This window comes from Bombina bombina, chromosome 7, assembly GCF_027579735.1.
Source record: "Bombina bombina isolate aBomBom1 chromosome 7, aBomBom1.pri, whole genome shotgun sequence".
Classification (NCBI taxonomy): domain Eukaryota; kingdom Metazoa; phylum Chordata; class Amphibia; order Anura; family Bombinatoridae; genus Bombina; species Bombina bombina.
In genome coordinates, this window is record NC_069505.1 from 581,266,411 (window position 1) to 581,291,920 (window position 25,510).

The window sequence follows — 25,510 nt, forward strand, 5'->3', positions numbered from 1 at the left end:
GTCCATTCGAACATCCGAATCTGGCTTCACTCCAACTGACTGCTTGGAGATTGAACGCTTGATTTTATCAAAGCGTGGTTTTTCAGATTCTGTCATTGATACTCTTATTCAGGCTAGAAAGCCTGTAACTAGGAAAATTTACCATAAAATATGGAAAAAATATATCGGTTGGTGTGAATCTAAAGGATTCCCATGGAACAAGATAAAAATTCCTAAGATTCTATCCTTTCTACAAGAAGGTTTGGAGAAAGGATTATCTGCAAGTTCTTTGAAGGGACAGATTTCTGCTTTATCTGTCTTACTTCACAAAAAGCTGGCGGCTGTGCCAGATGTTCAAGCTTTTGTTCAGGCTCTGGTTAGAATCAAGTCTGTTTACAAACCTTTGACTCCTCCTTGGAGTCTCAATTTAGTTCTTTCAGTTCTTCAAGGGGTTCCGTTTGAACCCTTACATTCCGTAGATATTAAGTTACTATCTTGGAAAGTTTTGTTTTTGGTTGCAATTTCTTCTGCTAGAAGAGTTTCAGAGTTATCTGCTCTGCAGTGTTCTCCTCCTTATCTGGTGTTCCATGCAGATAAGGTGGTTTTGCGTACTAAACCTGGTTTTCTTCTGAAAGTTGTTTCTAACAAAAATATTAACCAGGAGATAGTTGTGCCTTCTTTGTGTCCGAATCCAGTTTCAAAGAAGGAACGTTTGTTACACAATTTGGATGTAGTTCGTGCTCTAAAATTCTATTTAGAGGCTACAAAGGATTTCAGACAAACATCTTCTTTGTTTGTTGTTTATTCAGGTAAAAGGAGAGGTCAAAAAGCAACTTCTACCTCTCTCTCTTTTTGGCTTAAAAGCATCATCCGATTGGCCTATGAGACTGCCGGACGGCAGCCTCCTGAAAGAATCACAGCTCACTCCACTAGGGCTGTGGCTTCCACATGGGCCTTCAAGAACGAGGCTTCTGTTGATCAGATGTGTAAGGCAGCGACTTGGTCTTCACTGCACACTTTTACCAAATTTTACAAATTTGATACTTTTGCTTCTTCTGAGGCTATTTTTGGGAGAAAGGTTTTGCAAGCCGTGGTGCCTTCCATCTAGGTGACCTGATTTGCTCCCTCCCATCATCCGTGTCCTAAAGCTTTGGTATTGGTTCCCACAAGTAAGGATGACGCCGTGGACCGGACACACCTATGTTGGAGAAAACAGAATTTATGCTTACCTGATAAATTACTTTCTCCAACGGTGTGTCCGGTCCACGGCCCGCCCTGGTTTTTTTAATCAGGTCTGATGAATTATTTTCTCTAACTACAGTCACCACGGTATCATATGATTTCTCCTATGCATATTCCTCCTTTACGTCGGTCGAATGACTGGGGTAGGCGGAGCCTAGGAGGGATCATGTGACCAGCTTTGCTGGGCTCTTTGCCATTTCCTGTTGGGGAAGAGAATATCCCACAAGTAAGGATGACGCCGTGGACCGGACACACCGTTGGAGAAAGTAATTTATCAGGTAAGCATAAATTCTGTTATCTTTCAGCCAATGAGCATTAGCAGGAAGTTCCTTCCAGCTAAACTTTATTAGCAGGAAACACACAACAGATACCGCTGAAATGGTGACAATTTTAAGATTAAACGGCTTTTTATTTCCTTTTTTTTTTTTCTTTTCTTCCAGGCAAAAACAATACAATTGAAATCCTGTTTTTTTTTGTTTTTTTTTATATGGATGATAGAATTCTGTCCCTTTAATGACACTTGTCACAATTTGGGAGGTGGGAGAATGCTCCTTTGTATCGGCCATGACTTATTTTTGTTTCTTATTATCCTTTAGCTAGATTACGAGAAGCAAATGGCGTCACTAAAGAAAGCGACAGCTGCCGAAAATGACTTCTCTGTCTCACAAGCCGAACTTTCGTCTCGTCAGGCCATGCTGGAAAACGCCTCTGACATTAAGGTACACAGAGGCACTGGGCAGGGGGTCAGCCTTACATACAGGCACCACCATAACAGGCGATAGGTTGGGGAGAAGATTACAAGTTTAAAAGAAACTTTAATATTTTGTACAATTCCATAGACCGCATCTCTAGTAGGATACACATAAACTAGGAACTACTAAGGGCTGCTCAAAGGGACATGAATCCCAAATTTATTTCATATAGAGCACTGGTTTTCTAACCTGCCCTCAAGCCTCCCCAACAGGTCAGGTTTTCAGGATTACCTTGTGTGAGCTGTTAAAATAACCGTTTATTAATCAGCTGATTATTTCACCTGTGCTCCAGATATCCTCAAAAAGGAGGCCCGAGAACAGGTTTGAAAAACCATTGACATAGAGCATACCATTTTAAATAACTTTCCAATATGTTGCTATTTAATGTTTTGTTCTTGTATCTTTTGTTGAAAAATGCTGATTAGTGGCTGCAAATATATGCCTCTCGTCATTGCTCCCAGTAGTGCATTACTGTTCCTTCAACAAAGAATACCAAGAGAGAGAGCAAATTAGATAATAGAAGTAAATTGGAAAGTTGTTTAAAATTGTATTCTCTGCCTGAATCATGAAATAATTCTTTTTTGGGTTCATGTCCCTTTAACTGATACATTATCTAAACAAGAAGACTTTTTAGCTTGTTATTTACAGCTTAGAGGAGAGAAGGGAGAGTAGTGATATGATCAATATTTTATGTATATTAAGAGATTAAAGTGATGGTAAACTTTCCCTATTATAAAAACAGATCTGGAACGTTAGTGATGTTTTAGATAGAGTTTAATTCATTAGTTGTAATGAAGTTGCGCTATAACTTACTTTTTAATATAGATATGAAGTTCAAATTCCTCGCACTCTGCCGCCCACTTCAAAGTCAATTTCTCTCCGAGCTAAAGGTTTGAACTGTTCTCCCCTTATGGCACTTTTGTTGTAGCTAGGGCGCTGATTTGACAACAATTCAAACCGTTAGCTCACAGAAAAATTTATTTTTGAAGCGGGGCGGTTGAAGTGCGTGGAATTTGATTTTCATTTCTATATTAAAAAATGTTATAGCGCAACTTCATTACAACTGATGAATTAAACTCCATCTAAAATATCACTAACGTTCCGGATTTGTTTTTATAAAGGGGAGAGTTTACTATCACTAAAAGTTTCCACCCAGGACTTCTATTATGTGTTTAACCACGTTGCAGAGGTTAAATACACAGTAGTGCTGGGACACTAGTCTTAAAATTAAATGCTCTAATGAATTGGTTCATGACTTTTTTTTTTTTTTTTTTTTTACTGTTTATGGCCCTTTTAAATAATTTTTCTTTCCTATGACATGGAGAGTCCACAACGTCATTCCAATTACTAGTGGTATATTCAACTCCTGGCCAGCAGGAGGAGGCAAAGAGCGTAACTTCCCTTACCCATAATCCCCAGTCATTCTCTTTGCCTCTGTCAATGGAGGTGTGTGAAGTTGGTGCCTGAAGATAATAATCCTTTTATGGGTACTTTTCCTGCAAGCAAGGATTGGGGTCTAGCTGTGTCCATGTCAATCTCTTGAGTAAGAGTAGTGGTGGCGTTTAGCAGTTAGAAGGCGGCGAGGAAGTCTTTGCTTTACTTCTAACATTTTGCTACCCCTTGGTAGATAGCCAGTGTTAGTTACTCTGTTCTTTCTTTTACTACAGGTTCCTGACGGGGAGTGGAGTATCGTTCACACCTATGTAGCTGTTACCTGCCCTGGAGCAGGATCCACAGGTAAGTGCATTTTCCTTCTAGGTTCTGAAGGATAGAACGTTGGAGGTAAAACCTCTAGAGGATCTAATTTGGGACATAGATTATCTAAGTTGTCTTAGATACATTTTTGGGGCAGATTTGCTGGCACATTATGTATGCTTAACTCAGGCATTTAGAGAGACTAAGGGGCTCATAAGCTATGTGCTTAAGACTTATCTTTATTTGGCTGAATATATTGGAAAGGTTTGCCTTTAAGTGTTTATTATAAAAGCGGTATGGCAAGGGGCAGTACTGTTTGATTTGGAGTCCGGATGAAAATTAGACTGTTACGGCTTCAATATGCTTTTTATTTTGAGCCGTTTTGAAATACGCGCCTTTTACCTGATACTTGTGGCGCAGTTTCTTTTTTACTATCAGCCCGCTCACGTGACTCTCCGCTCTTCCTTGTTTATGAGGAGCGGAGTTTAGTCAGTCATAGAGCCTGGACTGCTGTGGCTATCTTTTCTGATGATCTGATTGTCAGTCTAATTTTGTGAATCTCATCTGGAGAGTTTCATTTCTAGTGGGTTATTAGACTCCCGGTACGGTAGGAGCCTCAGGCACTCTGAGGTTTTTTGACAGGTGCCATTTTTTTTTATATTATATTTATAAAAGTTTTCAAAGTTTCTTTGAAGTAATTTATTGGTTTTGTATATACTACAAATTTAATTTTTGTGGGAACTGATATCTGCAATGGAATCTGAAAAAGATTCTTCATTCAATATGGATAAATGTTTACTTTACTTGGAAGTCCCTATTGTACTACCTATGCAATTTTGTTCCAATTGCTTAGCTAAGACCTTAAAATATAAGGATAAATTAATCGCTTGTGAACCTAATGTCTCTCAGGATAATGCTGTCCTAGCTATGCCTCCGCTTTCTCCTCAAACGTCCCAAGCCTTATCAGTTTCTTATACAGTGCCTTACGTGTCCTCTCAGCCCCCTGGGGGTGTTTATTTGCCAGGGGATTTTGACGCGCAGATAACTTCTGCGGTATAGGCAGTTTTGTCTGCTTTCCCTATTTCCGGTAAGCATAAGAGGAAATCTAAACATTTGTCTGCTAGTAAAGCTTCTGATCCCTCTAATTCTGCGGTGTTCATCCTTTCTCATTTGTCTAATGAGGAGCATACTTCAGTAGCTTCTGAAGGTGAAATCTCAGACTCTGACACTTTGGCAGGAAAATCTGCAGAATCTGAAGAGGTAAATTTTAGATTTAAAGGGACATGAAACCCATTTTTTTTTCATGATTCAGATAGAGAATACAATTTTAAACAACTTTCCAATTTACTTCTATTATTTAATTTGCTTCCTTCTCTTTTTATCATTTGCTGAAAAGTTAATCTAGGCAAGCTCGGGGCAGCAGAGAACCTAGGTTCTAGCTGTTGATTGGTGGCTGCATATATATATCGATTGTGATTGGCTCACCCATGTGTTCAGTTAGAAACCATTAGTATAATGCTGCTCCTTCAACAAATGATACCAAGAAAATGAAACAGATTAGATAATAGAAGTACATTAGAAAGTTGTTTAAAATTGTATTTGCTATCTGAATCATGAAAGAGAAAAATTTTGGGTTTCATGTCCCTTTAAGCTTGAACATTTTCGGTTACTTCTGAAGGAGGTTGGTAGCTACTTTGGAGGACTCTGAACCTTCGGTTGCTGCCAACCCTAAGACGTCTTCTAAGCTGGATAGTTTGATTCTCCTGATGATGATGATGATGATGTTTTTCCTGTTCCTAGGAAAATTTCTGAAGTTATAGCACAGGAATGGGATAAGCCAGGGGTCCTGTTTTCCCCTTCTCGATTTTTTAAGAAGATGTTTCTTTTTAATGACACGATGAGTCCACGGATCATCTTAATTACTAATGGGATATTCACCTCCTGGTCAGCAGGAGGAGGCGCAGAGCTGTTAAATAGTTCCTCCCTTCCCTCCCACCCCAGCCATTCTCTTTGCCTACGTTAGTGATAAGAAGTGGTAAAGTGTGGTGTTAGATTAGATTCTTTAATCAAGAGTTTATTATTTTCAAAGTAGTGCAAGATTGTGCTGCTTTGTCCTAGGGTGTAGCCGTAGTCCATATCAGTCTCTTCAGTAGAGCAGTGGTGGCTTTAGAGCAATGGGAACTTTTGGGACATAATTCTCACTGCGCCTCCCATGTATTTCATGCTGCCCTATCTCTCTCCTATAGCCTGAGGTAAATTTACTCAGCCTTTTATTCTCCACAGGTCAATGTGAGGGAGAGGACCTCTCAAGCCTGTGAGCTGCCTTGTTGTCAGGCAGATGTAAGGTAAATGCTGCTTTTTTATTTATGGGGCCAATAAAATAAAATACTCTCAGAGAAAAAGTGAGCACGTTAACAAGAACATACAGGGCTCATAAACGAAGGGGCACTTTATGTTGATGGGACACTATAAACTCTCTCCTAGGCTGGAGAGGACTTTAGACAGCCATAGCTGCAGGCACTGGGGCTGGGAGTGAAGCGTTTCAACTTTCTCTGGTGGTTAGAATCTCCCGACAGCTTTGCTTAACAAAGATGCCGATCGGGAGAGGTTTTTCCTATAGCAACGCCCACGATGTGCGGTCCTTGCTGAGTTGCGCGCCACTTTTTTTATTGCGCCTCAGTCTGGGACATATTTTCAAGTATTCAAGTGGATGACAGATAGAAGAGGCGCCTCATGGGACAAGTATCGTCTTGAGCAACAGAGGAGAACAAATACAGCGAACCCCCCACTGAGTGTTACTCACAAGAGCGGCGGTACAAACGTGTACCCAGACAAACAGGACGGTACCAAAAGTCCGTGCTCACTCCAAATGACAAGCTGCGCCTTTGCCCTTCCTGTAGAAACAACAGCCCCCTTGTGACAGAAAGTAAAGGACTCTTCACAAATTAAGTTAAAAAGAACAAGCAAAGAAAAGGTCCGCTGTGCCGAGTTTCCATCAACTCTATTGGTTCCTCTGCTGGGTCGACTCTGACGCTGTCTGCGGAGTGACGTCTGCCTTAGCGTACTGAGTTTGCGCTTGTCTGACGGGCGACTTTTGGTACTGTCCTGTTTGTCTGGGTACACGTTTGTACCGCCGCTCTTGTGAGTAACACTCTGTGGGGGGTTCGCTGTATTTGTTCTCCTCTGTTGCTCAACACGATACTTGTCCCATGAGGCGCCTCTTCTATCTGTCATCCACAGGTTCCCGACGTTTATTAATATTTGAGGTTTTTTATTTATTAATTTTACTCATTGTGAATCAGTATAGACCAAGGGGCCCTACAAGATGTCACTTGCTCCTTGTGTTTTAGGCCAATGTGGAACCACCTATCCCTTTCTGTTCCTCATGTATTGAGAGGACTTTAAATTATAGGGAAAAGATTTTTTTCTGAGCAAAATTTTCTAAAGCGGATGTTGTCCAGGAGTCTGAGGTTCAATATATGCCGCAGCTTTCTCCCCAAGTGTCTCAAATTTTACCGCCCTCACAAGCAGTGCCCTGCACTTCCTCTCTAGCTCCCGCCAGAGTTACTTTAAAGGGCATTGCATCTCTCATGTCTTCTACAATTTCTGATGCGTTGTCTGCTTTTCCAATATTGCAGGGAAAGCGTAAGAGGAAAATCAGACATTTAGTAAGCTAGGTTTCTGATGCAATCGTTGCGATTTCGGAGGTTCCCTCTCAGAAGCCTGAAGAGGAGGATATCGCTGTAGCATCTGAAGGTGAAATTTCAGATTCGGAAAGTGTAATTCCTCTTGCTGATACTGAGGTTGTATCTTTTAGGTTTAAGCTAGAACACCTCCGTCTGTTACTTAGGGAGGTTTTAGCTACTTTGGACGACAGCGACTCCACGGTAGTTGTTGTTCCCAAGAAGTCTAGTAAGCTGAAGAAATATTTCGAGGTTCCTTCCTCGACAGACGTGTTTCCGGTCTCTGACCGAGCTTCTGAGATAATTGCTAAGGAATGGGAGAGGCTGAGCATACCCTTTTCTCCATCTATTTTTAAGAAGATGTTTCCCATAGCCAACTCTATCAATGAGGCTTGGCAAACCGTGCCCAAGGTGGAAGGGGTCGTTTCCACCTTAGCTAAGAGAACTACTATTCCCATAGAGGATAGTTGTGCCTTTAAAGATCCTATAGACAAAAAATTAGAGGGTTTACTCAAAAAGATGTATGTACACCAGGGCCTGCAATGGCAGCCAGCTGTGTGCATTGCTACCGTCACTAGTGTGACGGCATATTGGTTTGATGCGCTGTCTGATGCTATCAGGACAGAAACTTCTTTGGATGAGATCCAGGATAGGATAAAAGCTCTTAAACTAGCTAATTCCTTTATTACGGATGCTTCCCTTCAAGTTATCAAACTGGGAGCAAAGATTTTGGGTTTCTCGATTCTAGCTCGCAGAGCCTTATGTTTAAAACCTTGGTCTGCAGATGTGTCCTCTAAGTCTAAGCTCCTAGCTATTCCTTACAAGGTGAAGACCTTGTTTGGACATGGCCTGACGGAAATTATCTCTGATATCACGGGAGGTAAAGGTCATCTTCTCCCTCAGGATAAGAGGGACGAACAAAAAGGAAGACAGAGTAATTTTCGTTCCTTTCGAAACTTCAAAGGAAATTCTTCCTCTTCCGCCTCCAAGCAGGAACAGACTAAACCTTCATGGACACCCAATCAGTCTTGGAATAAGGGAAAACAATCCAAGAACCCTGCTATTGAGTCAAAGACTGCATGAAGGGTCTGCCCCCAATCCGGGACCGGATCTTGTGGGGGGCAGACTTTCCTTTTTCGCTCAGGCTTGGGTTCGAGATGTCCAGGATCCCTGGGCAGTAAACAGTGTCCCAGGGATACAAACTAGAGTTTAAAGGTTTTCCTCCCAGAGGCAGGTTTCCGTTTTCAAGATTATCTGTAGACCAGACAAAGAGAGGCGTTCTTACATTGTGTAAGAGACCTCTCTGACCTGGGAGTGATAGTTCCTGTTCCGATACAGTAACAGGGTGGGGGTTTTTATTTTAATCTCTTTGTGGTTCCAAAAAAAGAGGGAACCTTCAGGACAATTTTAGATCTCAAGAGTCTAAACAAATTTCTCAGAGTACTGTCCTTCAAGATGAAAACTATTCGTCCCATTCTCCCTTTGATCCAAGAGGGTCAATTTATGACAACAGTGGATTTAAAGGAGGCGTACCTTCATGTTCCCATTCACAGGGATCATCACAATTTCCTAAGGTTTGCTTTTCTAGACAAACACTTTCAATTCGTGGCTCTTCCCTTAAGTCTTGCCACAGCTCCCAGAATTTTCTCAAAGGTTCTGGGATCGCTGTTGGTGGTGCTTCGCTTATGGGGCATTGCAGTGGCGCCCTATCTGGACAACATCCTGGTCCAGGCGCCATCCTTAAAACAAGCAAGATCCCACACGGAAATGTTATCCTTCCTGCGATCTCACGGGTGGAAGGTAAATTTGGAAGAGAGTTCCTTTATTCCCAAATACAAGGGTAACCTTCTTGGGAACCATAATAGATTCCCTATCTATGAAGATTTTTCTGACAGAAGTCAGGAAATCAAAGATTTTCAATACTTATCTAGCCCTTCAGTCCACTCCTCGGCCATCAGTTGCTCAGTGCATGGAGGTAATCGGGCTGATGGTAGCGGCAATGGACATCATCCCGTTTTCTCGCTTCCATCTCAGACCTCTGCAGTTAAACATGCTCAGGCAATGGAACGGAGATTATGCCGATTTGTCTCCTCAAATACTTCTGGAGCAGGAGACAAGGGATTCTCTTCAATGGTGGTTGTCTTAGTATCATCTCTCCCAGGGGACCTGCTTTCGCAGACCATCTTGGGTGATTGTGACAACAGATGCCAGCCTTCTAGGTTAAGGAGTAGTCTGGGGCTCCCTAAAGGCTCAGGGAGTCTGCTCTTCCTAGAAACATTTTGGAACTGAGAGCGATCTTCAATGCTCTTCTGGCCTGGCCCCAGTTAGCCTCGGTCCAGTTTATCAGGTTCCAGTCGGACAACATAACTTCAGTGGCTTACATCAATCATCAGGGAGGAACGAGGAGTTCCTTAGCGATGACAGAGGTAACCAAGATAATCCAGTGGGCGGAAACCCACTCTTGCTGTCTGTCTGCGATCCACATCCCAGGGGTGAACAACTGGGAGGCGGACTTCCTGAGCAGGCAGACCTTTCATCTGGGGGAGTGGGCACTCCATCCGGAAGTGTTTTCCAGCCTGATTCACAAATGGGGTCAGCCGGAATTGGATCTCATGGCATCTCAACAGAATGCCAAGCTTCCGAGGTACGCGTCGAGGTCCAGGGACCTTCAGGCGGTACTGATAGACGCCCTGGCGGTACCTTGGACCTTAAGTCTAGCATACCTATTTCCTCCGTTTGCTCTTATTCCTCGGGTTATTGCTTGAGTCAAGCAGGAGAGGGCCTCGGTGATCCTCATTGCACCGGCTTGGCCTTGCAGGATTTGGTATACCGATCTGGTGGACATGTCATCTCTGCCACCTTGGAGACTTCCGTTGAGGAAAGACCTTCTAATTCAAGGGCCCTTTCTTCACCCAAATCTAGTTTCTCTGAAGCTGACTGCTTGGAGATTGAGCGCTTAATTTTATCCAAGCGGGGATTTTCAGAATCGGTAATAGAGACCATGATTCAGGCTCGTAAACCTGTAACTAGAAAAATTTACCATAAGATATGGCGTAAATATCTCTATTGGTGTGAATCTAAGGGCTACTCATGGAGTAGAGTTAGGATTCCTAGGATTTTGTCTTTTCTCCAAGAGGGTTTGGAGAAAGGATTATCAACAAGTTCCCTAAAGGGTCAAATTTCTGCCTTATCTATTTTGTTACACAAACATCTGGCGGTTATCCCAGATATGCAATCTTTTTGTCAGGCCTTGGTCAGGATCAGGCCTGTGTTCAAGCCAGTTACTCCTCCATGGAGTTTGAATTTAGTTCTTAAAGTTCTTCAAGGGGTTCCGTTTGAGCCCATGCATTCCTTGGATATTAAATTGTTATCTTGTAAAGTTTTATTTCTTGTTGCTATTTCTTCTGCTCGCAGAGTGTCAGAGCTCTCGGCATTGCAGTATGAGTTCCCTTACCGTATTTTTCATTCTGATAAGGTAGTTTTACGTACTAAATTAGGATTTCTTCCTAAAGTTGTTTCTGATCGGAACATTAATCAGGAGATTGTTGTTCCTTCCTTGTGTCCCAATCCTACTTCTCAGAAGGAACGTCTTCTGCACAATTTGGACGTGCCTTAAAGTTTTACCTGCAGGCGACTAAGGATTTTTGTCAGTCTTCTGCATTGTTTGTAGTTTTCTCATGAAAACATAAGGGACAGAATGCTACGGCTACTTCTCTTTCCTTTTGGCTGAAGAGTATCATTCGTTTTGTAGATGAGACTGCTGGACAGCAGCCTCCAGAGAGAGTTACGGCTCATTTCACAAGGGCTGTCGCTTCCTCATGGGCATTCAAGAACGAAGCTTCTGTGGAACAGATTTGCAAGGCTGCAACTTGGTCCTCTCTTCACACTTTTTCAAAATTCTACAAGTTTGACACTTTTGCCTCGGCTGAAGCCACTTTTGGGAGAAAGGTTCTTCAAGCAGTGGTGACTTCCGTTTAGGTTCCCTGTCTTGTCCCTCCCGTATCATCTGTGTACTCTAGCTTGGGTATTGATTCCCATTAGTAATTAAGATGATCCATGGACTCATCGTGTCATTAAACAGAAAAAAAAAAGTTATGCTTAGCTGATAAATTTATTTCTTTTTTGACACGGTGAGTCCACGGCCTGCCCTGTTTTTTGTAAGAGACAGGTTGTTGGGTTTATAAACTTCAGACACCTCTGCACCTTGTTACTTCCTTTCTCTCCTTGACTTTGGTCGAATGACTGGGTTGGGAGTGAAGGGAGGTGATATTTAACAGCTTTGCTGTGGTGCTCTTTGCCGCCTCCTACTGACCAGGAGTTGAATATCCCATTGGACTCATTGTGTCAAAAAAGAAATAAATTTATCAGGTAAGCATCAATTTTGTTTTCCTGTTGCTGACTCTATTAGAGACTCATGGCACACCATTCCTAAGGTAGAAGGTGCTATTTCTACTCTAGCCAAGAGAACTACTATTCCTATACAGGATAGTTTATTCTTTTAAGGATCATATGGATAACAAGCTGGAGGCTTATTTAAAAAAGATGTATGTCCATCAGGGTTTACAGTGGCAACCTGCGGAAAGTATTGCCATGGTTGCGGGAGCAGCATCTTATTGGTGTGATGCCCTGTCTTATCTGATTTCAGAAGAGACTACAGTAGAGAAGATCCAAGACAGGATCAAGGCTCTTAAACTGTCCAATACCTTTATCTGTGATGCAAACATGCAGGTAATTAGACTAGGAGCTAAGATTACTAGCTGTTTTAGCTCGCAGAGCTCTTTGGTTAAAATCTTGGTCAGCTGATGTTTCTTCTAAGGCCAAGCTTTTAGCTTTGCCCTATAAGGGTAAATATTTGTTTGGACCTGGTCTGTCGGAGATCATTTCAGAGATTACGGGTGGAAAAGGATCTTTCCTACCTCAGGACAAGAAGAATAGACCTAAGGGTCCTCAGACTTTTCATTTTCATTCCTTTCGGAATTTTAAGGGACAGAAGTCCACTTCTTCTTCCAAACCAGACTTACCCAGGTCCTCGTGGAAATCCAACCAGCCCTGGAATAAGGGAAAACAAAACAAGAAGCCTTCCACTGACTCTAAATCAGCATGAAGGGTCTGCCCTTGATCCAATTTTGGTTCCTTCCTTCAAGATGGAAACTATTCGTTCCATTCTTCCTTTGGTACAGGAAGGTCAATTTATAACGACCATAGACCTGAAGGACACAATCCTTCATGTTCCCATTCACAGGTAACATAACCAGTTTCTGAGGTTTGTCTTTCTGGACAAACATTTCCAGTTTGTTGCGCTTCTGTTTGGTCTGGCCACGGCTCCCAGAATATTCACAAAGGTTCTGGGGGCGCTATTGGCAGTGACCAAATCCCAGGGAATTGTTGTGGCGCCTTATCTAGACGACATCTTGGTTCAGGCGCAATCTTTTCAACTAGCTCAATTTCATACAGAGATACTGTTGTCTTTTCTACGTTCCCACGGGTGGAAGGTGAATTTGCAAAAGAGTTCTCTATTTCCATCTACAAAGGTGTGTTTCCTAGGGACAATAATAGATTCCATTTCCATGAAGATTTTCCTGACGGAGGTCAGAAAATCCAAACTTCTTGCTTCCTGCCTTTCTCTCCAGTCTGCCTTTCGTCCATCAGTGGCTCAATGCATGGAGGTGATTGATCTGATGGCGGCATCCATGGACATCATGCCTTTTTGCTCGGTTTCCGCTGCAGCTTTGCATGCTCCGTCAATGGAACGGAGACCATTCAGATTTGTCACAGAAGATAAATCTGGACACCCTATTATTATTATTATCGGTTATTTGTAGAGCGCCAACAGATTCCGCAGCGCTAACCCTAACAAGAGACTCTCTCAGGAGCATCTGTCTCGGGGCACTTGCTTCCTGAGACCTTCCTGGGAGATGTCAGGCTCGGGAGCTGTTTGGGGTTTTCTGAAGGCTCAGGGCCTGTGGTCTCGGGAAGAGTCCTCTCTTCCCGTAAACATCTTTGAGTTGAGAGCTATCTTCAATGCCTTATCAGTATGGCCTCAACTGTCTTTAGACCGTTTTATCAGATTCCAGTCGGACAACATCACCTCAGTGGCTTACATCAACTACCAGGGAGAGTCTGAGTTTTTTAGCCATGAAGGAGGTGACTCACATTCTGCAGTGGGTGGAAGCTCACAATTGCTTTCTATCTGCCGTCCACATTCTAGGTGTGGACAACTGGGAGGCGGACTTTCTGAGCAGACAGACTTTTCATCCTGGGGAGTGGGCACTCCATACTGAAGTGTTATTTCAGATAACCCTCAGGTGGGGAGTTCCAGAGTTGTATCTGATGACGTCCCGCCAAAAACGCCAAGGTTCCAAAGTATGGTTCAAGATCAAGAAAGCCTCAGGCCGTTCTAATAGTTACTCTAGCAGTTCCTTGGAGGTTCTCTCTGGCATATCGGTTTGCTCTCCTTCCAAGAGTCATTGCTCGTATTAAACAGGAGAGAGCGTCTGCGATCCTAATAGCTCCTGCATGGCCTCACTGGATCTGGTTTGCGGATCTGGTATGGATGTCATATCTACCTCCTTGGAGGTTAACTCTGATGAAGTACCTTCTAATTTAGGGTCCTTTCCTCCATCGAAACCTGGATTCTCTGAAGCTGACTGCTTGGAGATTGAACGCCTAGTTCTGTCTAGACATGGTTTTTCTGAAGCGGTCATTGAAACTATGCTTTAGGCTCGCAAACCGGTTACTCGCAAGATTGACCATAAGATATTGCGTAAATATCTTTATTGGTGCAAATCTAAAGGTTTCTCCTGGAGCCGGGTGAGGATTCCCCTGATTGAGTCGATTCATGTTGTTGATATCAAGTTGTTATCGTGGAAGTTTTTGTTTCTCCTTGCTATTTCTTCCGTTCGCAAACTCTCTGAACTTTCAGCTCTGCAGTGTGATTCCCTGTATCTTATTTTTCATGCAGATAGGGTGGTCCTTCGTACTAAATGGGGTTATCTCCCTAAGGTGGTGTCGGATCGAAACATTCTTCTCATAAGGAACGTCTTTTGCATAACTTGGATGTTGTGCGGGCTCTAAAATTTTATTTACAAGCTACTAAAGATTTTCGGGAATCTTCTGCCTTGTTTGTTGTTTTATCTGGAAAACGTAAGGGTCAGAAGGCCACTTCTACTACTCTGTCTCTTTGGTTCAAAAGTTTGATTCGTTTGGCTTTTGCCTCGGCTGAGGCCTCTTTTGGGAGAAAGGTTCTTCAAGCGGTGGTGCCTTCTGTTTAGGTCCTCCTGCCTTTTTTTTCTCCCTCCCTGTTTATTCCCTGTCCTTTAGCTTGGGTGTTCCCACTAGTAATTTGAATGATGTTGTGGACTCTCCATGTCATAGGAAAGAAAACAAAATGTATGCTTACCTGATAAATTTATTTACGGACATGGAGAGTCATCGACCCCGTCCTCGGCCGTTTTTATGAGTAAACCTCAGGCACCTTTTCACCTTTGTGTTTCTTCTTTTTCCATTTTCCTTCGGCTGAATGACTGGGGATTATGGGTAAGGGAAGTTACACTTAACAGCTTTGCTGGGGTGCTCTTTGCCTCCTCCTACTGGCCAGGAGTTGAATGGTCACTAGTAATTGGAATGACGTTGTGGACTCTCCATGTCTGAAAAGAAAGACATTTATCAGGTAAGCATAAATTTAGTTTTTTAGTAATTTTGTTTTATTTTACTGTCATCCTGTGTAGCTAGAAAAATTCAGTATTTCTGCCCACGGAAAAGAGTTGTTTGTCAATGCAGACCTGTATGTGGTGGCTGGTCGCCGGTACGGATTGGTTGGACCTAATGGGTAAGCAGAATTCTTATAATCCCCATGGAAATGTACTCTAATCATTGTATGTGTGTGTGTCTGTGTTAAAAAAAAAATACTAATAAAAAATATAGATAGTTATTTATACTATTTTTATATTACTTAAAATGTAAACCCCCATTAAAGGGACAGTCTAATCAAATTAAACATTCATGATTCATGTAATTTTAAACAACTTTTTAATTTACTTTGATCAAATTTGCTTGGTTCTCTTGGTATTCTTTGTTTAAAGCTATGTAGGCTCTTATGCTAATTTTTAAAGCCCTTAAAGGTCTTCTCTTACCTCAGTGCATTTTGACAGTTTTTAAAGCTAGACAGCGCTAGTTCATGTGTGTCATATAGATAGCACTGATTGGCTAAAATGCAAGTCTGTCAAAAGCACTGAAATAAGGGGGCAGTCTGCAGATGCTTAGATACAAAGCAATCACAGAGGTAAAAAGTGTATGAATATAACCGTGATGGTTATGCAAAGTGGGGAATGGGTAATAGCCTCATATTAATCAGTTCTATACATTCAGATTTAGTGTTTTTCATTACCTTGTTCCACTGCGCGTGTGTTTGCACATATGTGCGTGTGTAATACGTACGTTTTTTCCCTCTTCTTCCTTAGCTTTTTATTTTCAATGCCATCTAATAACCTACACCCTTTTCTTGCTTCTAGTAAAGGGAAGACCACGCTTCTGAAACACATAGCAAACAAAGCTCTGAACATTCCCCCAAACATTGACGTCTTGCTTTGTGAGCAGGGTAAGCGCGATGCTTTGTGTATTGTATATAATGTCTATAGCTGTTCTTGTGTATCTTCACTTTGCTCGGTTGGCGTTTCCTGTTTGCAGAGGTGGTCGCTGACGATACGCCAGCGGTACAATCCGTTCTTAAGGCAGACACTAAGCGCATAAAGCTACTCGAGCTGGAAAAAAGACTGCAGACTCGACTGGAGAAGGGCGACGACAACGCAGCTGAACGACTAGAAAAGGTAACAATGGTCTCGGGGTTAGATGAGGTTGTTACAGTTTTAAAGGAACTTTAAAGTGTATAAATATTAGACACACAAAGAAAATGAACGTATTGTTAACATTTTATTTTTTAAACAGAATGTGCAGGGTTTTGCTGTTTTAGAGCAGTCAAGGGATAGACCTATTATGTAGCACGGTCAGGCAGCTGCAGTTTACTTAGGGGATATAAAACACTTTAAGATTATCATATATAATTGTGTATAAGGGGGGGGGGACTTTGCCCCTTTTTCCTGTAATTTAATTATGTTTCTGAGAGCAGGAAGCGCACACTGCATTCAATAAGTCTAACTCTTCTCATATCTGTCCTTAATTGGGTTCACCAGACATATAAGATAAGGTACAGAAACATTTTTGCTAACAGAATAACAGTGACTAATCTTGTCCACTTCAGTAAAAAGTCTGCATTGGCTCCTATAGCAATCAAGGTGTTAATTCAAAAATAATAATTCAGAATTATTTTTTACATTCAGCTAACATATAAATGTATTGCAAGACTACAGAAAAGCAATTGCCCTTTAAGTATGCTGTATGCATGTGTTTAACTGGAATTGATTTAGACCATGTTGTTCCTTTCTCAGGTGTACGAGGAGTTGCGTGCTACAGGAGCTGCTTCAGCGGAAGCCAAGGCTCGCAGGATCTTAGCCGGTTTGGGTTTCACACCAGAGATGCAGGACAGGGAAACTCGAAGGTTCAGCGGAGGCTGGAGAATGAGAGTGTCGCTGGCAAGGTAAACGGTGCTTGTTTGCACTTTTTTTTTTTCCTCTTTCCTCCTTCCCCCCTCGTCTTCTGTACTCTCGTGTCTCACACATTTTCACATTCTTCACCCTTTAGAGCTCTCTTTATGGAGCCAACACTCTTGATGTTGGATGAACCCACAAACCACTTAGATCTGAATGCCGTTATCTGGCTTAACAAGTAAGTACATGGCTAAAGCAAAGAACGCACCCAGCCCCATGTCCTACTCAGGATCAGCGATACATTGCCTTTTTTTCCCCGCATTGAGACAAGCATTTGTGTGACCATAAAAATTCTCTATTGCACTACTTTATCATTGCGTTACTGGTTCCCTTTGAACCTGACTCTCTACAGAAGCAGTTGTGCATCAGTACACTACATGCAAAGTGAAACTGAAGGTATACAGTCTTGCAATAAGGAAATGTACTAATGCATTAGAGAATTTTATTATTACTATTTTGGTGAAAAGAGAAATGAGCCGGATGTTCTAAAATTCACCAAAATAGCGCACGACCTTGGAGTGGTGATCTGCCTAGAAAGGAAAATCTCACAGGGGAGGGGAGGGGGATCACTCGGCACTGATAGAAACATTGTTTTGATTCAAATACAAATTAAATTTCAGTGTTTGATGTGAAATGTTGTCTAGTTGTGAATTTGTCTTTATCGGTGCAATGTTAATTGCGTATTTTTGAAACAAACCGGATTAAATTTGGTGAGATAAAATCGTAAGGCTCGCAGGCGTATTATGGCTAAAGAATACAATTATATATTTAATACACCAATTTTCATATAACTGCATGTAATAGACACTACTATAAATAATATGCACAGATACTGATCTAACAATCCAGTATAAAACCATTAAAAACTTACTTAGAAGCTCCCAGTTTAGCACTGTTCTTGAGGTTTGGCTGGGACACCCCCTGCATATGAAAAGAGAGATTGCATAAACAGGAGCAAGCAGGAATCTGTAGACATCAGTATACACCCGACACTGTTAGGCTTTGTTAGGATTCTGAAAATCAGCACAATGTAATTTAAAAAAAAAACTAGTGTACAATGTCCCTTTAAGCGCAAGACTCCACAGGTATAAAAATACAAATTTCGGCATTCGTTTGTGAAACAAATATGGCGGCAGGCAGCAGCATTTGTTTAATTTTGGTGCCGAATCTAAAATTTTGCCCAGGCCTATAAAATATACAAATAACTAATATGGCTACGACAATGTAATTGGCTTGTACACACCCACTTACTGCCCTTGCTTGTTTCTATCAGTTATCTGCAGAGTTGGAAGAAAACGCTCCTCATTGTGTCCCACGACCAGGGATTTCTTGACGACGTTTGCACAGATATAATGCACTTGGATATGCAGAAACTGTTTTATTACCGTGGAAATTACAGTGAGTATTTACTATCATATTGGAATGTAAATATTCTTCTGCACACTGTGACAACATTTTCTTATTCCTCTTAGCGAGTTGTGTGTTAGAGACCTGAAACTCAAAATTGGCCTTTCATAATTCAGATACAACATACAGTAAAACACTTTCTAATTTACTTCTATTATCTAATTTGCTTTGTTATCTTGGTATTCTTTGTTGAAAAGCATACCTAGGTAGGCTCAGGAGCTGTGAGCTAGTTGCTGATTGGTGGCTGCACATATATGCCGCTTGTGATTGGTTAGTGTTTTCAGCTAGCACCCGGTAGTGCATAGGAAGTACATAGGGAGAGTATATTCTGGATAATAGTGTTTTTAAAGAGAAAATAATCTTATGTGATACCATCTGCATATTCTCAAGTGAATGTTTAATTTGCTGAACTTAAAAGTGATGTTAAATTATCCACGTTTTAAAATCATATCCAGAATGTTAAAGGGACAGTCAATCCAAAAAAAAAACTTTCACGATTTAAATAGGGCATGTAATATTTAACAACTTTCAAATTTACTTTTATCACCAATTTTGCTTTGTTCTCTTGGTATTCTTAGTTAAAAGCTAAACCTAGGAGGTTCATATGCTAATTTCTTGGACCTTGAAGACTGCCTCTAATCTGATTTTGACCACTAGAGGGCATTAGTTCATGTGTTTCATGTAGATAACATTGAGCTCATGCACGTTAAGTTACCCTGGAGTGAGCACTGATTGACTAAAATGCAAGTCTGTCAAAATAACTGAAATAAGGGGGTAGTTTGCAGAGGCTTAGATACAAGGTAATCACATAGATAAAAAGTATATTAATATAACAATGTTGGTTATGCAAAACTAATAAAGGGATTATCTATCTTTTTTTTTATACAACAAAAATTCTGGTGTTGACTGTCCCTTTAACAATATTTTAGCTGGAGTTTAATTCATCAGATCTAATGAAGTTGCACTAGATGTTTTTAATATAGATACGAAATTAAAATACCCTGCGCTCCGCCATTTCAAAAGTCAATTTCTCCAACATAGGTGTGTCCGGTCCACGGCGTCATCCTTACTTGTGGGATATTCTCTTCCCCAACAGGAAATGGCAAAGAGCCCAGCAAAGCTGGTCACATGATCCCTCCTAGGCTCCGCCTACCCCAGTCATTCTCTTTGCCGTTGTACAGGCAACATCTCCACGGAGATGGCTTAGAGTTTTTTAGTGTTTAACTGTAGTTTTCATTATTCAATCAAGAGTTTGTTATTTTAAAATAGTGCTGGTTTGTACTATTTACTCAGATACAGAAAAGAGATGAAGATTTCTGTTTGTATGAGGAAAATGATTTTAGCACCGTAACTAAAATCCATGGCTGTTCCACACAGGACTGTTGAGAGCAATTAACTTCAGTTGGGGGAACAGTGTGCAGTCTCTTGCTGCTTGAGGTATGACACATTCTAACAAGACGATGTAATGCTGGAAGCTGTCATTTTTTCCCTATGGGATCCGGTAAGCCATGTTTATTACGATGGTAAATAAGGGCTTCACAAGGGCTTATTAAGATTGTAGACTTTTCTGGGCTAAATCGATTCAGTTTTAAAACATATTTAGCTTTGAGGAATCATTTTATCTGGGTTTATTGATATTATAATATCGGCAGGCACTGTATTAGACACCTTATTTCTCTGGGGCTTTCCCAAAGCATAAGCAGAGCCTCATTTTCGCGCCGGTGTGGCGCACTTGTTTTTGAGAGGCATGGCATGCAGTCGCATGTGAGAGGAGCTCTGATACTTAGAAAAGACTTTCTGAAGGCGTCATTTGGTATCGTATTCCCCTTTGGGCTTGGTTGGGTCTCAGCAAAGCAGATACCAGGGACTGTAAAGGGGTTAAAGTGTTAAAACGGCTCCGGTTCCGTTATTTTAAGGGTTAAAGCTTCCAAATTTGGTGTGCAATACTTTTAAGGCTTTAAGACACTGTGGTGAAAATTTGGTGAATTTTGTACAATTCCTTCATGTTTTTTCGCAATTGCAGTAATAAAGTGTGTTCAGTTTAAAATTTAAAGTGACAGTAACGGTTTTATTTTAAAACGTTTTTTGTACTTTATTATCAAGTTTATGCCTGTTTAACATGTCTGAACTACCAGATAGACTGTGTTCTGAATGTGGGGAAGCCAGAATTCCTGTTCATTTAAATAAATGTGATTTATGTGATAATGACAATGATGCCCAAGATGATTCCTCAAGTGAGGGGAGTAAGCATGGTACTGCATCATTCCCTCCTTCGTCTACACGAGTCTTGCCCACTCAGGAGGCCCCTAGTACATCTAGCGCGCCAATACTGCTTACTATGCAACAATTAACGGCTGTAATGGATAATTCTGTCAAAAACATTTTAGCCAAAATGAACCCTTGTCAGCGTAAGCGTGGCTGCTCTGTTTTAGTTACTGAAGAGCATGACGACGCTGATATTAATATCTCTGAAGGGCCCCTAACCCAATCTGAGGGGGCCAGGGAGGTTTTGTCTGAGGGAGAAATTACTGATTCAGGGAACATTTCTCAACAGGCTGAACCTGATGTAATTGCATTTAAATTTAAGTTGGAACATCTCCGCATTCTGCTTAAGGAGGTATTATCCACTCTGGATGATTGTGAAAAGTTGGTCATCCCAGAGAAACTATGTAAAATGGACAAGTTCCTAGAGGTGCCGGAGCTCCCAGAAGCTTTTCCTATACCCAAGCGGGTGGCGGACATTGTTAATAAAGAATGGGAAAGGCCCGGTATTCCTTTCGTCCCTCCCCCCATATTTAAAAAATTGTTTCCTATGGTCGACCCCAGAAAGGACTTATGGCAGACAGTCCCCAAGGTCGAGGGAGCGGTTTCTACTTTAAACAAACGCACCACTATACCCATAGAGGATAGTTGTGCTTTCAAAGATCCTATGGATAAAAAATTGGAAGGTTTGCTTAAAAAGATGTTTGTTCAGCAGGGTTACCTTCTACAACCAATTTCATGCATTGTCCCTGTCACTACAGCCGCATGTTTCTGGTTTGATGAACTGATAAAGGCGCTCGATAGTGATTCTCCTCCTTATGAGGAGATTATGGACAGAATCAATGCTCTCAAATTGGCTAATTCTTTCACCCTAGACGCCACTTTGCAATTGGCTAGGTTAGCGGCTAAGAATTCTGGGTTTGCTATTGTGGCGCGCAGAGCGCTTTGGTTGAAATCTTGGTCGGCTGACGCGTCTTCCAAGAACAAGCTACTAAACATTCCTTTCAAGGGGAAAACGCTGTTTGGCCCTGACTTGAAAGAGATTATCTCGGATATCACTGGGGGTAAGGGCCACGCCCTTCCTCAGGATCGGCCTTTCAAGGCGAAAAATAGACCCAATTTTCGTCCCTTTCGTAAAAACGGACCAGCCCAAAGTGCTACGTCCTCTAAGCAAGAGGGTAATACTTCTCAAGCCAAGCCAGCTTGGAGACCAATGCAAGGCTGGAACAAGGGAAAGCAGGCCAAGAAGCCTGCCACTGCTACCAAGACAGCATGAAATATTGGCCCCCGATCCGGGACCGGATCTGGTGGGGGGCAGACTCTCTCTCTTCGCTCAGGCTTGGGCAAGAGATGTTCTGGATCCTTGGGCGCTAGAAATAGTCTCCCAGGGTTATCTTCTGGAATTCAAGGGACTTCCCCCAAGGGGGAGGTTCCACAGGTCTCAGTTGTCTTCAGACCACATAAAAAGACAGGCGTTCTTACATTGTGTAGAAGACCTGTTAAAAATGGGAGTGATTCATCCTGTTCCACTAAGAGAACAAGGGATGGGGTTCTACTCCAATCTGTTCATAGTTCCCAAAAAAGAGGGAACGTTCAGACCAATCTTAGATCTCAAGATCTTAAACAAGTTTCTCAAGGTTCCATCTTTCAAGATGGAAACCATTCGAACTATTCTTCCTTCCATCCAGGAGGGTCAATTCATGACCACGGTGGATTTAAAGGATGCGTATCTACATATTCCTATCCACAAGGAACATCATCGGTTCCTAAGGTTTGCATTCCTGGACAAACATTACCAGTTCGTGGCGCTTCCTTTCGGATTAGCCACTGCTCCAAGGATTTTCACAAAGGTACTAGGCTCCCTTCTAGCGGTGCTAAGACCAAGGGGCATTGCAGTAGTACCTTACCTGGACGACATTCTGATTCAAGCGTCGTCCCTTCCTCAAGCAAAGGCTCACACGGACATTGTCCTGGCCTTTCTCAGATCTCACGGCTGGAAAGTGAACGTGGAAAAGAGTTCTCTATCCCCGTCAACAAGGGTTCCCTTCTTGGGAACAATTATAGACTCTTTAGAAATGAGGATCTTTCTAACAGAGGCCAGAAAAACAAAACTTCTAGACTCTTGTCGGATACTTCATTCCGTTCCTCTTCCTTCCATAGCTCAGTGCATGGAAGTGATCGGGTTGATGGTAGCGGCGATGGACATAGTTCCCTTTGCGCGCATTCATCTAAGACCATTACAACTGTGCATGCTCAGTCAGTGGAATGGGGACTATACAGACTTGTCTCCGAAGATACAAGTAAATCAGAGGACCAGAGACTCACTCCGTTGGTGGCTGTCCCTGGACAATCTGTCTCAAGGGATGACGTTCCGCAGACCAGAGTGGGTCATTGTCACGACCGACGCCAGTCTGATGGGCTGGGGCGCGGTCTGGGGATCCCTGAAAGCTCAGGGTCTTTGGTCTCGGGAAGAATCTCTTCCACCGATAAATATTCTGGAACTGAGAGCGATATTCAATGCTCTCAAGGCCTGGCCTCGGCTAGCGAGGACCGAGTTCATACGGTTTCAATCAGACAACATGACAACTGTTGCGTACAGCAACCATCAGGGGGGAACAAGGAGTTCCCTAGCGATGGAAGAAGTGACCAAAATCATTCTATGGGCGGAGTCTCACTCCTGCCACCTGTCTGCTATCCACATCCCAGGAGTGGAAAATTGGGAAGCGGATTTTCTGAGTCGTCAGACATTGCATCCGGGGGAGTGGGAACTCCATCCGGAAATCTTTGCCCAAGTCACTCACCTGTGGGGCATTCCAGACATGGATCTGATGGCTTCTCGTCAGAACTTCAAAGTTCCTTGCTACGGGGCCAGATCCAGGGATCCCAAGGCGGCTCTAGTGGATGCACTAGTAGCACCTTGGACCTTCAAACTAGCTTATGTGTTCCCGCCATTTCCTCTCATCCCCAGGCTGGTAGCCAGGATCAATCAGGAGAGGGCGTCGGTGATCTTGATAGCTCCTGCGTGGCCACGCAGGACTTGGTATGCAGATCTGGTGAATATGTCATCGGCTCCACCTTGGAAGCTACCTTTGAGACGAGACCTTCTTGTTCAGGGTCCGTTCGAACATCCGAATCTGGTTTCACTCCAGCTGACTGCTTGGAGATTGAACGCTTGATTTTATCGAAGCGAGGATTCTCAGATTCTGTTATCGATACTCTTGTTCAGGCCAGAAAGCCTGTAACTAGAAAGATTTACCACAAAATTTGGAAAAAATATATCTGTTGGTGTGAATCTAAAGGATTCCCTTGGGACAAGGTTAAGATTCCTAGGATTCTATCCTTCCTTCAAGAAGGATTGGAAAAAGGGATTATCTGCTAGTTCCCTGAAGGGACAGATTTCTGCCTTGTCGGTATTACTTCACAAAAAGCTGGCAGCTGTGCCAGATGTTCAAGCCTTTGTTCAGGCTCTGGTTAGAATCAAGCCTGTTTACAAACCTTTGACTCCTCCTTGGAGTCTCAATTTAGTTCTTTCAGTTCTTCAGGGGGTTCCGTTTGAACCCTTACATTCCGTTGATATTAAGTTATTATCTTGGAAAGTTTTGTTTTTAGTTGCGATTTCTTCTGCTAGAAGAGTCTCAGAATTATCTGCTCTGCAGTGTTCTCCTCCTTATCTGGTGTTCCATGCAGATAAGGTGGTTTTACGTACTAAACCTGGTTTTCTTCCAAAAGTTGTTTCTAACAAAAACATTAACCAGGAGATTATCGTACCTTCTCTGTGTCCAAAACCAGTTTCAAAGAAGGAACGTTTGTTGCACAATTTGGATGTTGTTCGCGCTCTAAAATTCTATTTAGATGCTACAAAGGATTTTAGACAAACATCTTCCTTGTTTGTTGTTTATTCAGGTAAAAGGAGAGGTCAAAAAGCAACTTCTACCTCTCTCTCTTTTTGGATTAAAAGCATCATCAGATTGGCTTACGAGACTGCCGGACGGCAGCCTCCCGAAAGAATCACAGCTCATTCCACTAGGGCTGTGGCTTCCACATGGGCCTTCAAGAACGAGGCTTCTGTTGATCAGATATGTAGGGCAGCGACTTGGTCTTCACTGCACACTTTTACCAAATTTTACAAGTTTGATACTTTTGCTTCTTCTGAGGCTATTTTTGGGAGAAAGGTTTTGCAAGCCGTGGTGCCTTCCATTTAGGTGACCTGATTTGCTCCCTCCCTTCATCCGTGTCCTAAAGCTTTGGTATTGGTTCCCACAAGTAAGGATGACGCCGTGGACCGGACACACCTATGTTGGAGAAAACAGAATTTATGTTTACCTGATAAATTTCTTTCTCCAACGGTGTGTCCGGTCCACGGCCCGCCCTGGTTTTTTAATCAGGTCTGATAATTTATTTTCTTTAACTACAGTCACCACGGTACCATATGGTTTCTCCTATGCAAATATTCCTCCTTAACGTCGGTCGAATGACTGGGGTAGGCGGAGCCTAGGAGGGATCATGTGACCAGCTTTGCTGGGCTCTTTGCCATTTCCTGTTGGGGAAGAGAATATCCCACAAGTAAGGATGACGCCGTGGACCGGACACACCGTTGGAGAAAGAAATTTATCAGGTAAACATAAATTCTGTTTTTTCTGAGATAAAGGTTTGAATTGTTGTCCAATCAGCGCTCTCCCCATATGGCACTTTTGTTGTGGCTAGAGAGCTGATTGATGAACAATTCAAACCTCACAGAAAGCTCACAGAAAAATTGACTCTTGAAATGGCGGCATTAGAATTTCATATTTATATTAAAAAAATAAGTTATAGCGCAATGTCATTACAACTGATGAATTCGACTCCATCTAAAATATCACTAACGTTCCAGATCTGTTTTTATAAAGGC

At 42.2% G+C, this 25,510-nt stretch overlaps 1 protein-coding gene across 1 annotated transcript in view; it reads left to right on the forward strand.

Moving 5' to 3' along the window:
• Positions 1–25,510, forward strand: part of ABCF1 (ATP binding cassette subfamily F member 1) — an 80,965-nt gene that overhangs the window by 34,779 nt on the left and 20,676 nt on the right. The window contains exons 13-19 of the mRNA XM_053722045.1: positions 1,818–1,940; positions 15,079–15,179; positions 15,862–15,947; positions 16,037–16,176; positions 16,795–16,943; positions 17,048–17,131; positions 18,227–18,351. Coding sequence (XP_053578020.1) covers positions 1,818–1,940; positions 15,079–15,179; positions 15,862–15,947; positions 16,037–16,176; positions 16,795–16,943; positions 17,048–17,131; positions 18,227–18,351 — 808 coding nt within the window. The remainder of the gene's footprint in view (positions 1–1,817; positions 1,941–15,078; positions 15,180–15,861; positions 15,948–16,036; positions 16,177–16,794; positions 16,944–17,047; positions 17,132–18,226; positions 18,352–25,510) is intronic.